The sequence below is a fragment of the Bombina bombina genome, chromosome 7, assembly GCF_027579735.1.
Source record: "Bombina bombina isolate aBomBom1 chromosome 7, aBomBom1.pri, whole genome shotgun sequence".
Lineage (NCBI taxonomy): Eukaryota > Metazoa > Chordata > Amphibia > Anura > Bombinatoridae > Bombina > Bombina bombina.
The window spans coordinates 486939376-486957568 of record NC_069505.1 but is presented as its reverse complement, the minus strand read 5'-3'; the positions used below and the strand labels follow the sequence as shown (position 1 = coordinate 486957568).

At 41.3% G+C, this 18193-nt stretch overlaps 1 protein-coding gene across 1 annotated transcript in view; it reads right to left on the bottom strand.

The window, feature by feature from the left end:
• Window positions 1-18193, bottom strand: part of LOC128666811 (serine/threonine-protein kinase PAK 4) — a 126351-nt gene that overhangs the window by 7687 nt on the left and 100471 nt on the right. Inside the window, exon 5 of the mRNA XM_053721606.1 lies at window positions 3243-3376. Coding sequence (XP_053577581.1) covers window positions 3243-3376 — 134 coding nt within the window. The remainder of the gene's footprint in view (window positions 1-3242; window positions 3377-18193) is intronic.

The window sequence follows — 18193 nt, the reverse complement described above, 5'->3', positions numbered from 1 at the left end:
GTTTAGAAGGAGTAAATGAATTACCCAATCTATCCCATTCCTTAGCAATTACTGCAGAAATAGCATTAGGAACAGGAAAGACTTCTGGAATAACCGCAGGAGCTTTAAAAACCTTATCCAAACGTATAGAATTAGTATCAAGAGGACTAGAATCCTCTATTTCTAAAGCAATTAGTACTTCTTTAAGTAAAGAGCGAATAAATTCCATCTTAAATAAATATGAAGATTTATCAGCATCAATCTCTGAGACAGAATCCTCTGACCAGAAGAGTCCAAAGAATCAGAATGATGGTGTTCATTTAAAAATTCATCTGTAGAGAGAGAAGATTTAAAAGACTTTTTACGTTTACTAGAAGGAGAAATAACAGACAAAGCCTTCTTTATGGATTCAGAAACAAAATCTCTTATGTTATCAGGAACATTCTGCACCTTAGATGTTGAGGGAACTGCAACAGGCAATGGTACATCACTAAAGGAAATATTATCTGCATTAACAAGTTTGTCATGACATTTAATACAAACAACAGCTGGAGGAATAGCTACCAAAAGTTTACAGCAGATACACTTAGCTTTGGTAGATCCAGCAGGCAGAGGTTTTCCTGTAGTATCTTCTGGCTCAGATGCAACGTGAGACATCTTGCAATATGTAAGAGAAAAAACAACATATAAAGCAAAATAGATCAAATTCCTTATAAGACAGTTTCAGGAATGGGAAAAAATGCCAAACATCAAGCTTCTAGCAACCAGAAGCAAATGAAAAATGATTCTGAAATAATGTGGAGACAAAAGCGACGCCCATATTTTTTGGCGCCAAAATGCTTTTGGCGCCAAAAATGACGCCACATCCGGAACGCCGACATTTTTGGCGCAAAATAACGTCAAAAAAATGACGCAACTTCCGGCGACACGTATGACGCCGGAAACGGAAATGAATTTTTGCGCCAAAAAAATCCGCGCCAAGAATGACGCAATAAAATGAAGCATTTTCAGCCCCCGCGAGCCTAACAGCCCACAGGGAAAAAGTCAAATTTTTGAGGTAAGAAAAATATGATAATTAAAGCATAATCCCAAATATGAAACTGACTGTCTGGAAATAAGGAAAGTTGAACATTCTGAGTCAAGGCAAATAAATGTTTGAATACATATATTTAGAACTTTATAAATAAAGTGCCCAACCATAGCTTAGAGTGTCACAGAAAATAAGACTTACTTACCCCAGGACACTCATCTACATGTTTGTAGAAAGCCAAACCAGTACTGAAACGAGAATCAGTAGAGGAAATGGTAAATATAAGAGTATATCGTCGATCTGAAAAGGGAGGTAAGAGATGAATCTCTACGACCGATAACAGAGAACCTATGAAATAGACCCCGTAGAAGGAGATCACTGCATTCAATAGGCAATACTCTCCTCACATCCCTCTGACATTCACTGCACGCTGAGAGGAAAACCGGGCTCCAACTTGCTGCGGAGCGCATATCAACGTAGAATCTAGCACAAACTTACTTCACCACCTCCCTTGGAGGCAAAGTTTGTAAAACAGATTTGTGGGTGTGGTGAGGGGTGTATTTATAGGCATTTTAAGGTTTGGGAAACTTTGCCCCTCCTGGTAGGAATGTATATCCCATACGTCACTAGCTCATGGACTCTTGTTAATTACATGAAAGAAACAGAATGTATAACAGACGACTAAAAACATTGGGACAGGGTAAGAGAAGATCATAAACAGCAGGTAAGAGGATAAGACGACAACTACCAACCATAAATTGGAAGAGTTATAGGTAGCCAAAGAGCGTCAGGGAGAGGGGAAGACCACCATCAGATAGAGAGATCTCCCAAAAGCCAGGAGATAGGGAGAGGAGGACATACTTATAAATAGAACGCAAAAAGAGGAGGTGTCATAGCAGGGACTTGGCTAGTAAGAGTGATTTCTGTTAATGCAGCAGTAAGGCATACTGTAACTTAAAGGAGACATAGAAGGTCAGATAGGCCCTAAATATTGTCTTTATAAGCTCTCTGTTTTCAGCACGTGGTTGCTTGTGTATTAAGTTGGTTCCTCTTACACTAGCAATTACTATTTGGATATTGTGGTTTGACTTTAGCTTCCGCTGACTACGCTTCTGTTAAACCCTTTGTTTGGACTGAATTGGTTTATGACTTTAAGCTTGTTTGTGGACTTGTGCATTTGTTTAATGATTGTGTGCTGCTTTTCTTTGTGAGGCCTTAACTTGCACTGTCTGAATTACCTTAACCCTGGATTCCTCTGCTATCAGAAGATCTGCAAGTAACTTATGCAAGTTTATATTCGTCTGGATAGCAAGACTAAACTTTTCCAAAGCTATGTCTCTTTTGTAAATTCAAATACTAAAGACTTTGTTACTTTCTAGTAATTGATTGTTTCGTAGGAGCAGATTAAAGTGCTTGAGAAAGTTCAGCTACTAAATTTAGTCTCATTGCTCTCTTACCCCTGGTCTTTGTTAAGACACTGTTACGTCCAGTGCTCTAGTAAGTGCTTGTGGTGAGCTGGGTCTCTTTGCCATAGATCGCAGTTGTTTCATTCTGAAACAACAGCACTCCACCTGACACTGAGAAGAAGCATGCTCGGACACGAAATTTGTTTGCTTTTACAGGAGGAGACCACAGAATAAGAACACAAATATTGTGATAAAAAAATAGGAGATTTATCCACAAGAGAACACTCCCTATATCCTCTTAGCAGTTTCCTCATCTCAGTGTCTTCCATTGGCAGTGGTCTTTCCCATCCTGTCTCTTATGGATGGTGATCTTCCCTCCCTATCTCTAGTTGATGGTGGTCAAGTATTCCTGCCTCTAATTGCTTTTCATCCTCTCCTCTTTAGATACTGGTCTCCAGCTATCCATGAGAGGAGGTCACCACTAGTGGGAGAAAGTGGGAGGAGGAGATAACCAACACCAGGTGGATTGAAGGAGGACACCAACATTAACAGGAGACACTGAGCCGGATACAAAAGAGGAGCCCCTCAGTACCAAGAAAAAGAGGAGGATCAACTAAAAACCGTGACGAGAGGGAGAGGGGGTTCTACAAGCAAGATAAAAGGCGCATATACAAATGTGAATAAAGTTGTTTAAAAAATGTTTATATATATATATATATACACATACATACACAGACACAGTATATACATATACACACACACACACACATATATATATACACACACAAAAATAATATAAGTATATGGAAGGCTCCCAGTCACATTACCTAGTATGAGTGACAATGTCAGTTAGGGCTCCACCTTCCAGAAACTCCATGACGACCCAGAGCTCATCACCCACTAGGTAACTGTTGTACATCTCCACCACATTCTCATGCTGGTAATCCCTCATTATCACCACCTGCAGAACAAGACAAGCTGAAAAATCAAAAACTGCAGAGAATGATGCTTTAAATGCTAGAACACAACACAAGGGACACAAGGGGGCGCTGGAGTATTACGTTGAGATTGGTTTGTAAAACCCATGACGATTCACGGAACTCCATACAAACAAAATGCTTTATAAATCAACATCTGAAGCGTTTGTCAAATGTAGAAGGCAGGTGGGCTACACAGCTTCAATACACTTACAAAGGGATTTGGAAAGTCATATCAAACATTAGTAATGAGATTGTCCAACTGTAACAGAAAAGTTAAAGTATAGAATATTCAACGAGGGAGTAGACTGGGTCACAGTTTATTTGTATAGTAACGACCATTTAATATCACTAGAATGACAAATGAAGAAACAGATATATACTGGAGTCATTTTCCAATCCCCTCCAACTCAGGCCTAGTTTCTATTGAGGTGGCAAAGTTCCTAAATGATAATCATTTACCCAGTACCCTTTCCCTATTCTAACAATTTGTGCATTAACTTCTTTGTCTCTAACGACCTAATGACAAAAAGGTATGTACAATGATCTTTTGAATTATTCAACAGAAACATGATACATTTCCTAAAACTTGTCTCATGACAAGTTGTGAGGTCAAAGCTCATTAGCAGAATATAGAAAGTTAACGCTAATCTGAGCAAACACGTATTTATGTTCTTTCCTTTAAGAAAACCTGAGGATTTTCTTCCAATAGAAAGTGGTATAAAAAAAAAAAACAACAACATGGGTGTTCCATATCCACCCTTCTCTGGGCTAGTCTGCTTCCTATTTATCAATCCCAGTGACATACACCATGAATGCTCCTCATCCACCCTTTGTGCAAGTCTGTTCCCTATTAGTAAAGGCTAGAGACATACACCATGAATGCTCCTCATCCACTTTTCTCTGTGCAAGTCTGCTTCCTATTGGTTAAGGTCAGTGACAAACACCGCAACTGCTCCTTATCCACCCGTGACATACACCATTGTTCCTTATCCACCCTTCTCTGTGCAAGTCTGCTTCCTATTGATCAATTCCAGTGACATACACCATGAATGCTCCTCATCCACCCTTTGTGCAAGTCTGTTTCCTATTGCTTAAGGCTAGAGACATACACCACGAATGCTCCTCATCCACTTTTCTCTGTCCAAGTCTGCTTCCTATTGGTTAAGATCAGTGACATACACCATGATGCTCCTTATCCACCCTTCTCTGTGCAAGTCTGCTTCCCATTGGTTAAGGTCAGTGACATACACCATGAGTGCTCCTTATCCACCCTTCTCTGTGCAAGTCTGCTTCTCATTGGTAAAGGCCAGTGACATACACCATGAGTGCTCCTTATCCACCCTTCTCTGTGCAAGTCTGCTTCCTATTGGTTAAAGTCAGTGACATACACAATGAGTGCTCCTTATCCACCCTTCTCTGTGCAAGTCTGCTTCCTATTGGTTAAGGTCAGTGACATACACCACGAATGTTCCTCATCCACCCTTCTCTGTGCAAGTCTGCTTCCTATTGGTTAAGGTCAGTGACATACACCATGAGTGCTCCTTATCTACCCGTCTCTATGCAAGTCTGCTTCCTATTGGTTAAGGTCAGTGACATACACCATGAATGCTCCTTATCCACCCTTCTCTATGCAAGTCTGCTTCCTATTGGTTAAGGTCTGTGACATACACCATGAGTGCTCCTCATCCACCCTTCTCTGTGCAAGTCTGCTTCTCATTGGTTAAGGTCAGTGACATTCACCATGAATGCTCCTTATCCACCCTTCTCTGTGCAAGTCTGCTTCCTATTGGTTAAGGTCAGTGACATACACCATGAATGCTCTTTATCTACCCTTCTCTATGCAAGTCTGCTTCCTATTGGTTAAGGTCAGTGACATACACCATGAGTGCTCCTTATCTACCCTTCTCTATGCAAGTCTGCTTCCTATTGGTTAAGGTCAGTGACATACACCATGAATGCTCCTTATCCACCCTTCTCTGTGCAAGTCTGCTTCTCATTGGTTAAGGTCAGTGACATACACCATGAGTGCTCCTCATCCACCCTTCTCTGTGCAAGTCTGCTTCCTATTGGTTAAGGTCAGTGACATACACCATGAGTGCTCCTTAGCCACCCTTCTCTGTGCAAGTCTGCTTCTCAATGGTTAAAGTCAGTGACATACACCATGAATGCTCCTTATCCACCCTTCTCTGTGCAAGTCTGCTTCTCATTGGTTAAGGTCAGTGACATACACCATGAAAGCTCCTTATCCACCCTTCTCTGTGCACGTCTGCTTCTCATTGGTTAGGGTCAGTGACATACACCATGAGTGCTCCATATCCACCCTTCTCTGTGCAAGTCTGCTTCCTATTGGTTAAGGTCAGTGACATACACAATGAGTGCTCCTTATCCACCCTTCTCTGTGCAAGTCGGCTTCACATTGGTTAAGGTTAGTGACATACACCATGAATGCTCCTTATCCACCCTTCTCTGTGCAAGTCTGCTTTCTATTGGTTAAGGTCAGTGACATACACCACAAATGCTCCTCATCCACCCTTCTCTGTGCAGGTCTGCTCCTATTGGTTAAGGTCAGTGACATACACCATGAGTGCTCCTTATCTACCCGTCTCTATGCAAGTCTGCTTCCTATTGGTTAAGGTCAGTGACATACACCATGAATGCTCCTTATCCACCCTTCTCTGTGCAAGTCTGCTTCATATTGGTTAAGGTCAATGACATACACCATGAATGCTCTTTATCTACCCTTCTCTATGCAAGTCTGCTTCCTATTGGTTAAGGTCAGTGACATACACCATGAGTGCTCCTTATCTACCCTTCTCTATGCAAGTCTGCTTCCTATTGGTTAAGGTCAGTGACATACACCATGAATGCTCCTTATCCACCCTTCTCTGTGCAAGTCTGCTTCTCATTGGTTAAGGTCAGTGACATACACCATGAGTGCTCCTCATCCACCCTTCTCTGTGCAAGTCTGCTTCCTATTGGTTAAGGTCAGTGACATACACCATGAGTGCTCCTTATCCACCCTTCTCTGTGCAAGTCTGCTTCTCATTGGTTAAGGTCAGTGACATACACCATGAAAGCTCCTTATCCACCCTTCTCTGTGCACGTCTGCTTCTCATTGGTTAGGGTCAGTGACATACACCATGAATGCTCTTTATCTACCCTTCTCTATGCAAGTCTGCTTCCTATTGGTTAAGGTCAGTGACATACACCATGAGTGCTCCTTATCTACCCGTCTCTATGCAAGTCTGCTTCCTATTGGTTAAGGTCAGTGACATACACCATGAATGCTCCTTATCCACCCTTCTCTGTGCAAGTCTGCTTCTCATTGGTTAAGGTCAGTGACATACACCATGAGTGCTCCTCATCCACCCTTCTCTGTGCAAGTCTGCTTCCTATTGGTTAAGGTCAGTGACATACACCATGAGTGCTCCTTATCCACCCTTCTCTGTGCAAGTCTGCTTCTCAATGGTTAAAGTCAGTGACATACACCATGAATGCTCCTTATCCACCCTTCTCTGTGCAAGTCTGCTTCTCATTGGTTAAGGTCAGTGACATACACCATGAAAGCTCCTTATCCACCCTTCTCTGTGCACGTCTGCTTCTCATTGGTTAGGGTCAGTGACATACACCACGAGTGCTCCATATCCACCCTTCTCTGTGCAAGTCTGCTTCCTATTGGTTAAGGTCAGTGACATACACAATGAGTGCTCCTTATCCACCCTTCTCTGTGCAAGTCGGCTTCACATTGGTTAAGGTTAGTGACATACACCATGAATGCTCCTTATCCACCCTTCTCTGTGCAAGTCTGCTTTCTATTGGTTAAGGTCAGTGACATACACCACAAATGCTCCTCATCCACCCTTCTCTGTGCAGGTCTGCTCCTATTGGTTAAGGTCAGTGACATACACCATGAGTGCTCCTTATCTACCCGTCTCTATGCAAGTCTGCTTCCTATAGGTTAAGGTCAGTGACATACACCATGAATGCTCCTTATACACCCTTCTCTGTGCAAGTCTGCTTCCTATTGTTTAAGGTCAGTGACATACACCATGAATGCTCCTTATCTACCCTTCACTATGCAAGTCTGCTTCCTATTGGTTAAGGTCAGTGACATACACCATGAGTGCTCCTCATCCACCCTTCTCTGTGCAAGTCTGCTTCTCATTAGTTAAGGTCAGTGACATACACCACGAATGCTCCTTATCCACCCGTCTCTGTTTAAGTCGGCTTCCTATTGGTTAAGGTCAGTGACATACACCACAACTGCTCCTTATCCACCCTTCTCTGTGCAAGTCTGCTTCTCATTGGTTAAGGTCAGTGGCATACACCACGAATGCTCCTCATCCACCCTTCTATGTGCAAGTCTGCTTCTCATTGGTTAAGGTCAGTGACATACACCATGAATGCTCCTTATCCACCCTTCTCTGTGCAAGTCTGCTTCTCATTGGTTAAGGTCAGTGACATACACCATGAATGCTCCTTATCCACCCTTCTCTGTGCAAGTCTGCTTCTCATTGGTTAAGGTCAGTGACATACACCACAAATGCTCCTCATCCACCCTTCTCTGTGCAAGACTGCTTCTCATTGGTTAAGGTCAGTGACATACACCATGAGTGCTCCCCATCCACCCTTCTCTGTGCAAGTCTGCTTCCTATTGGTTAAGGTCAGTGACATACACCACAACTGCTCCTTATCCACCCTTCTCTGTGCAAGTCTGCTTCTCATTGATTAAGGTCAGTGACAAACACCACAACTGCTCCTTATCCACCCTTCTCTGTGCAAGTCTGCTTCTCATTGGTTAAGGTCAGTGACATACACCATGAATGCTCCTCATCCACCCTTCTCTGTGCAAGTCTGCTTCTCATTGGTTAAGGTCAGTGACATACACCATGAATGCTCCTTATCTACCCTTCACTATGCAAGTCGGCTTCCTATTGGTTAAGGTCAGTGACATACACCACAACTGCTCCTTATCCACCCTTCTCTGTGCAAGTCTGCTTCTCATTGGTTAAGGTCAGTGGCATACACCACGAATGCTCCTCATCCACCCTTCTATGTGCAAGTCTGCTTCTCATTGGTTAAGGTCAGTGACATACACCATGAATGCTCCTTATCCACCCTTCTCTGTGCAAGTCTGCTTCTCATTGGTTAAGGTCAGTGACATACACCATGAATGCTCCTTATCCACCCTTCTCTGTGCAAGTCTGCTTCTCATTGGTTAAGGTCAGTGACATACACCACAAATGCTCCTCATCCACCCTTCTCTGTGCAAGACTGCTTCTCATTGGTTAAGGTCAGTGACATACACCATGAGTGCTCCCCATCCACCCTTCTCTGTGCAAGTCTGCTTCCTATTGGTTAAGGTCAGTGACATACACCACAACTGCTCCTTATCCACCCTTCTCTGTGCAAGTCTGCTTCTCATTGATTAAGGTCAGTGACAAACACCACAACTGCTCCTTATCCACCCTTCTCTGTGCAAGTCTGCTTCTCATTGGTTAAAGTCAGTGACATACACCATGAATGCTCCTTATCTACCCTTCTCTGTGCAAGTCTGCTTCTCATTGGTTAAAGTCAGTGACATACACCATGAATGCTCCTTATCCACCCTTCTCTGTGCAAGTCTGCTTCTCATTGGTTAAGGTCAGTGACATACACCATGAATGCTCCTTATCCACCCTTCTCTGTGCAAGTCTGCTTCTCATTGGTTAAGGTCAGTGACATACACCATGAGTGCTCCTTATCTACCCGTCCCTATGCAAGTCTGCTTCCCATTGGTTAAAGGGACAGTCAAGTCCAAAAAAAACTTTCATGATTTAGATAGGGTATGCAATTTTTTAAAAAAAACTTTCCAATTTACTTTTATCACCAATTTTGCTTTATTCTTAGTTGAAAGCTAAACCTAGGAGGTTCATATGCTAATTTCTCAGACCTTCAAGGCCGCCTCTAATCTAAATGCATTTTGATAGTTTTCACCACTAGAGGGCATTAGTTCATGTGTTTCATATAGATAACATTGAACTCATGCTCTAGAATTTACCATGGAGACAGCTCAGATTGGCTAAAATGCAAGTCTGTCAAAAGAACTGAAATAAGGGGGCAGTCTGCTGAGGCTTAGATACAAGGTAATCACAGAGGTAAAACGTGTATTATTATAACTGTGTTGGTTATGCAAAACTGGGGAATTGGTAATTAAGGGATTATCTATCTTTTAAAACAACAAACATTTTGGTGTTGATTGTCCCTTTAAGGTCAGTGACATACACCACAAATGCGCCTCATCCACCTTTTTCTGTGCAAGTCTGCTCCCCATTGGCTTCTCTTGGCCCTTACAAAGAATACTGGTTTCTCTTACTAAACATGTCTGTTCTCTACATACGAGTTTTCTCCCGAGCCATAAGCCCCAATGGTATAGGTATTACAGTGTGTAAAATGGAATAATCTGTGGTTCATACACAATTGTATCCTCCCGTTTCATTAATGTATCATTCATCCTTGATTTTACACTGAAACGTTTTAATACATGACATTTAGCAAGCTACTTATAGGAACAGTAAACACCTTGTAATTACAAGACATTTCTGCTGTGCTGCTATAGAATAACATATCAGTCACGTCTTAACGTTTGTAACACATAACCTTTTTACTGCAATTCATTTTCAATAACCAAACTCCAGCCACTATTTGCCTTATTTGGAGGAGCCCATCTTGGTTTTAGTCTGCAGACAACAAGACTGGCCATGGTGATACATTTACTAAAGAAGGAATGGTTTAGCAGTAGATATCGGAAAAAGCTAGAGAGATGTGTAGTAGGGTTAGCCTTGATAAGTCAGCAGGTGCATTTAAAGCTTTGAGAAACTGATATTGCTGTTTACAGAGCTAAACTACATTAAATGGGGGCAAAATAAAGAAAGAAAATATATTGCAATTTCTTTACACATAACTAAACATTTTATATAGAAATCCCAAGGTGTTTACTGCGCCTGTAAAGGGACATAAAACATTTTTGGTTCAGAACCCTGGGTAATGCTTGCTGATTCCTGCTTGGTGTAACCACCAATCAGCAAGCGCTACCCAGGGTGCTAAACCAAAAATTGTCTGGCTCCTAAGCTTACATTCCTGCTTTGACAAATAAAGATACTAAGAGAACGAAGAAAAATTAATAGGTATAAATTAGAAAGTGCTTAAAATTGCTGCTCTATCTGAATTTAGAAAGAAAAGATTTGGATTTCATATCCCTTTAAACTGACATGAAACCCAATTTTTTTTCTTTCATGATTCAGGCCTCGATATATTTAGATCATCATCATCAGACCAACGAGAAATTGCTTGTTTAGGTTTGCCAGGTTCGCAGTCCGCAGTCTGGCGATATATATATATATATATATATATAAAAAAAAAGGAGGGCTGAACGTCGCTGTGCTGACGAGTGGCGATGTGTCTCCCATAGGATATAATGGGGATCACAATTTCAACAAAAGTCGGCTAACATTGCGATATAGGCAACACTCTGCACATTTATATTCAGTTTCACTGTACACTCACTAGATTTGTCACACTGGGAAATACAAGACTGATATGGCTGAAAAGGTTTACCCATTACAATGTAGGTTACTCCCATGGAACTCCTATATATTCATCATGGTTGCAATCTACATTGTTAATAAAGACAAAAAAAAAACTTCCTATTAAAACTACAGGGTGTGGTATATGAAATATTTATATCTATTGTTTAAATGGACACTATACCCATTTTTTTTCTTTAATGATTCAGATAGAGCATGCAATTTTAAGCAACTTTCTAATTTACTCCTATTATCAATTTGTCTTTGTTCTCTTGCTGTCTTTATTTAAAAAGCAGGAATGTAAAGCTTAGGAGTAGGCCGGCAAATTGATAATAGGAGTACATGAGAAAGTGGCTTAAAATTGCTGCTCTATCTGAATCATTAAAATAAAAAAATTGGGTTAAGTGTCCCTTTAAAATGTATATGTACTTATACTGTGATCTTGTGGTCGTGTTTTACTTATTGTGATCGCATTCTATTTAAATATATATCTAGAATGTAGCGCTGCAATTCTTGTACCCTGCTTCGTTCTCAGGTTACTCTTTGTTGAAGAGATTTTTATTTAGGTAGGTGCACATGAATGGAGCACTACAGGACAGGAAAGGGCGCTACCATCTATTGCTCCTGCTAATGTATAACATTATTATAAAACTGCTGCCATCTAGTGCTCTTGCTAATGTATCACATTGTTATAAAACTGCTGCCATCTAGTGCTCTTGCTAATGTATAACATTGTTATAAAACTGCTACCATTTAGTGCTCCTGCTAATGTATAACATTATTATAAAACTGCTGCCATCTAGTGCTCTTGCTAATGTATAACATTATTATAAAACTGCTGCCATCTAGTGCTCTTGCTAATGTATAACATTGTTATAAAACTGCTGCCATCTAGTGCTCTTGCTAATGTATAACATTGTTATAAAACTGCTGCCATCTAGTGCTCCTGCTAATGTATAACATTGTTATAAAACTGCTACCATCTAGTGCTCCTGCTAATGTATAACATTATTATAAAACTGCTGCCATCTAGTGCTCTTGCTAATGTATAACATTATTATAAAACTGCTGCCATCTAGTGCTCTTGCTAATGTATAACATTATTATAAAACTGCTGCCATCTAGTGCTCTTGCTAATGTATAACATTATTATAAAACTGCTGCCATCTAGTGCTCTTGCTAATGTATAACAATGTTATAAAACTGCTGCCACCTAGTGCTCTTGCTAATGTATAACATTGCTATAAAACTGCTGGCATCTAGTGCTCTTGCTAATGTATAACATTGTTATAAAGCTGCTACCATCTAGCGCTATTGCTAATGTATTACATTGTTATAAAACTGCTGCCATCTAGTGCTCCTACGAATATATAACATTGTTATAAAACTGCTACCATCTAGTGCTCTTGCTAATGTATAACATTGTTATAAAACTGCTGCCATCTAGTGCTCTTGCTAATGTATAACATTGTTATAAAACTGCTGCCATCTAGTGTTCTTGCTAATGTATAACATTGTTATAAAACTTCTGCCATCTAGTGCTCTTGCTAATGTATAACATTATTATAAAACTGCTGCCATCTAGTGCTCTTGCTAATGTATAACATTGTTATAAAACTGCTGCCATCTAGTGCTCTTGCTTATGTATAACATTGTTATAAAACTGCTACCATCTAGTGCTCTTGCTAATGTATAACATTGTTATAAAACTGCTGCCATCTAGTGCTCTTGCTAATGTATAACATTATTATAAAACTGCTGCCATCTAATGCTCTTGCTAATGTATAACATTATAATAAAACTGCTGCCATCTAGTGCTCTTGCTAATGTATAACATTGTTATAAAACTGCTGCCATCTAGTGCTCTTGCTAATGTATAACATTGTTATAAAACTGCTGCCATCTAGTGCTCTTGCTAATGTATAACACTGTTATAAAACTGCTGCCATCTAGTGCTCCTGCTAATATATAACACTGTTATAAAACTGCTGCCATCTAGTGCTCTTGCTAATGTATAACATTATTATAAAACTGCTGGCATCTAGTGCTCTTGCCAATGTATAACATTGTTATAAAACTGCTGCCATTTAGTGCGCTTGCTAATGTATAACATTGTTATAAAACTGCTGCCATTTAGTGCGCTTGCTAATGTATAACGTTATTATAAAACTGCTGCCATCTAGTGCTCCTGCTAATGTATAACATTGTTGTAAAACTGTTGCCATATAGTGCTCGATTTATCAAGCCTTCCCCACCCTATGACTGCAGGTTTGCACAAGAGAACCTGCGGTCAGTATTTATCAAGCAGTCGTCATCAGACCGCTGCTTCCCTACCCTCTACTCCACCTCTTAGGTGGAGAATTTAAATCTCCCGGTCTCTTCCGACCGGGGAGATTGACAGCTCCTGTCCGTGTGTTATTGGCTGTGCTGGGGCAGGGTTGCATGGGTGCGCAAACTAGCGCTCGCATCCAATGTTAATTTCGATTGCTGCCCGCCAGAGGAGAGCTTGGGCGGACAGGGGCGAATATGTCCACCACGGATTGATAAATCAAGCCCACAGTGCTGCAGACAAGTGCAAACTCCTGAGCTTGCATCCCTGCTGTTCAACAAAGAATAAACAAGAAAAAACAAAGAAAATTTGATAAGTAAAGTTGTTCAACATTGTATGTTCTATCTGAATCATGAAAGAAAATTTTCAAGTTTTATGTCCCTTTAACAGCACAAATAGGTCAAGTGTTGCTTCCATTTATTGTGCTAATTTTTATACATAACTATTTCTGAACGTCGCTCAATATCGTCCATACACAACTAGTATCAGTGTTTGATATAGGATATGAAAATCAAAATGAAGGTTTCATAATTCAGATACAGCAATTTTAAGAGACTTTTGTTTTCAAATCTTCTTTGTTCTCTTAGTATTCATTGTTAAAAAGCATACATAGATAGGCTCAGGAACAGCAATGCATTACTGGGAGCTAGCTGGTGATTAGTGGCTGCACATATATGCCTCTTGTTATTTGCTCACCGAATGTATTCAGCTAGCTCTCAGTAGTGCATTACAGCTCCAGGGCTGACTTTAACTATGTGTTTAAACCCTTTGCAGGGGTTAAACATACAGAGCATTATATTATTGCTATATTGCTTGCACTTGGAGCATTTTCCTTTTGCACTTTAATGTCCCTTTAAATAGCTTTCTCTTAATTATTTCAAGCAATAAAATATTGACATGTTTAAAGGAACACGAACATCAAAATGAAACTTTCATGATTCTGATATAGCAGCAATGTTAACCTACTTGCCACTTCCATTACGTAAATGTGCACAAGCTTTTTATATTTACACTTTCTGAGGCACCAGCACCTACTGAGCATGTCCAAGAATTCACAGTATATACTTATATGCATTTGTGATTGGTTGGTGGCTGTCACATGAAGGAGGGGGGGGGGGAGTTTAACTTAAAGGGACAGTAAACCTTAAAAATAATGTTATATAATTCTGCACATAGTGCAGAATTATATAACATTACATTAGCCAAACATTATAAAACATAATTTCCCCTATTCATTTTTTTTTAAAAAACGCTGTTTTACAGACCCGCTCTCTGTACTCTGCTGAGCGGGTCTGTTATATTTACTCAGTGCATCGGGCCAGCTATATAGTCACAGCCCGGCCCGACCGTGCCATAAGACTAAGTGCAGCTCGCTCCTGTCACACACACGCTCATGCAACACACACCACCACACAATCTCATACAACACACACACACACACACACAGAGACACTCTCATACAACACATGCACACTCTCATATACAACATACAACACATGCACACTCTCATATACAACATACAACACATGCACACTCTCATATACAACACACGCACACACACACACTCTCATGCAACACACGCACACACACACACTCTCATGCAACGCGCGCACACACTCTCATGCAACGCGCGCACACACTCTCATGCAACGCGCGCACACACTCTCATGCAACGCGCGCACACACTCTCATGCAACGCGCGCACACACTCTCATGCAACGCGCGCACACACTCTCATGCAACGCGCGCACACACTCTCATGCAACGCGCGCACACACTCTCATGCAACGCGCGCACACACTCTCATGCAACGCGCGCACACACTCTCATGCAACGCGCGCACACACTCTCATGCAACGCGCGCACACACTCTCATGCAACGCGCACACACACTCTCATGCAACGCGCACACACACTCTCATGCAACGCGCACACACACTCTCATGCAACGCGCACACACACACACTCATGCAACGCGCACACACACACACTCATGCAACGCGCACACACACACACTCATGCAACGCGCACACACACACACACTCATGCAACGCGCACACACACACACTCATGCAACGCGCACACACACACACACTCATGCAACGCGCACACACACACACTCATGCAACGCGCACACACACACACTCATGCAACGCGCACACACACACACTCATGCAACGCGCACACACACACACTCATGCAACGCGCACACACACACACTCATGCAACGCGCACACACACACACTCATGCAACGCGCACTCACACACTCATGCAACGCGCACTCACACACTCATGCAACGCGCACTCACACACTCATGCAACGCGCACTCACACACTCATGCAACGCGCACTCACACACTCATGCAACGCGCACTCACACACTCATGCAACGCGCACTCACACACTCATGCAACGCGCACTCACACACTCATGCAACGCGCACTCACACACTCATGCAACGCGCACTCACACACTCATGCAACGCGCACTCACACACTCATGCAACGCGCACTCACACTCATGCAACGCGCACTCACACTCTCATGCAACACACACACACAAAACACACACTCTCATACAACACACATTTATACACTCTCATGCAACACACACACACTCTCATACAACACATATTTATACACTCTCATGCAACGCACACACACTCTCATGCAACGCACACACACTCTCATGCAACGCACACACACTCTCATGCAACGCACACACACTCTCATGCAACGCACACACACTCTCATGCAACGCACACACACTCTCATGCAACGCACACACACTCTCATGCCCCAAGGCAGAACATAAAGTGATCTGAGATGTCATCGCAGAAAATGCAGCATGTCTGCAGAAAGAGCAGGACACAAACAGGAACTGTTACTGCTTTAACCTTGCAGCGCTGCTCCACATCAGGCTGTTCTCTTCAAAAAGAGCTATGCTCTGGCAGCACTGTAAGTTTTCCTTAACACAGCGCATCCACAGTAAAGTGCTGTTTGAAGTGAAAAGTCAAATATGCAGTGTTGGCTGGCTCTCAGCCCCCTAACTTTTCCCAGTCTGCAAAGCTGTGTTTTCTGAGTGAGATTCTTATGAGCAATGCACCTTTTTATTACTACATTTCTATGTTAATTCAAGATAAAAGGAAACAAATTTATTCAAGATACATTTTACAATTACATTTTTTTTGTCTGCAGCTAACTTGCAATCCAATTTTCAACTGTTGCAATATATTATAAAACTTTAACAATTGCTTTATTATCCAGTTAATCAGCACATTGCAACTGAACTGGTGCTTTAGTGTTACTGCCTAATTTAAAATTGAATTTTATTTTAAAATAACCTGCAGAAAAAATTTCTATAAAAAAAATCTCATCGCAGAAAGTGAATAAAAGTTCTGCCTCTGGGTTCTCATGCAACGCACACACACTCTCATGCAATGCACACACAAAACACACTCTCATACAACACACACACACTATCATGCAACACACACACAAAACACACACTCTCATACAACACACATTTATACACTCCCATGCAACACACACACACATTTATGCAACACACACACACATTTATGCAACACACACACACACTCATGCAACACACACACACTCATGCAACACACACACACTCATGCAACACACACACACTCATGCAACACACACACACTCATGCAACACACACACACACACACACACTCATATGCAACACACACACACACTCATGCAACACACACTCTCATGCAACACACACACACACTCATGCAACACACACACACACTCTCATGCAACACACACACACACTCTCATGCAACACACACACACACTCTCATGCAACACACACACACACGCAACACACGCACGCGCGCAACACACACCACCACACACGCGCAACACACACCACCACACACGCGCAACACACACCACCACACAATCTCATAAAACACAACACACACACTTTCATATAACACACACATTATTATATAACATATATATATAACACACTCAGACACACACTCTCATATAACACACACACCACACTCTCTCTCTATAAACACACACCACCACACACACACTCATGCAACACACACACTCTCTCATACAGCACACACGCCACCACACAATCTCATAAAACACAACACACACATTTTCATATAACACACTCTCATATAACACACACACACTCTCTCATATAAACACACACCACACACTCTCATATAACAAACACACACCACACTCTCTCTCATATAAACACACACTCATACAACACACACAAGGAAAAGAGTGCTGTAAAAAAGTGTATCTAATGACTTGTTATACCAGCTGCAGATTATGAAATAGAGGTTTTTGTTCTTTGAAACCACAACCCATTAACATTGTCCAACCTTACAGTGAGAACATAACTTGTTATCTTTTAACTCTATATAAACTCAGACTTGTTTTAATCTTATCTTTGTCTGAGATCATTTAGTTAGTCACTATCTCTCCTACCCTAACTGCGAGTGCCCTTTCTTCAACCGGATCTTGCTTACACAGCTCTCTTCTGTAACCATTACTGCAATATATGGTTGTGGTTTTAGCAGAGAAAAACAGCTAGATCAAATAATAAAATAAAGGTAAATCTGCTATTGGTAAGCAATTTAAAACATTCCACCAGGTAAAATGAATAATTGGAAACACATTAAGGGGAGAAAAATTTACAGTATAAACGCCCCTTTAAGGGTGAATTGAATTTATTTTATCTTCACATCACCTTAAAGGGATAAGAAACCCAATTTTTTCTTTTGCGATTCCGATAAGAGCATGTGATTTTAAAGAACTTTCTAATTTACGTCTATTATGTCATGTTTTGTTCTCTTGGAATCCTTTGTTGAAAAGGTTACCTAGGTAGGTTCAGA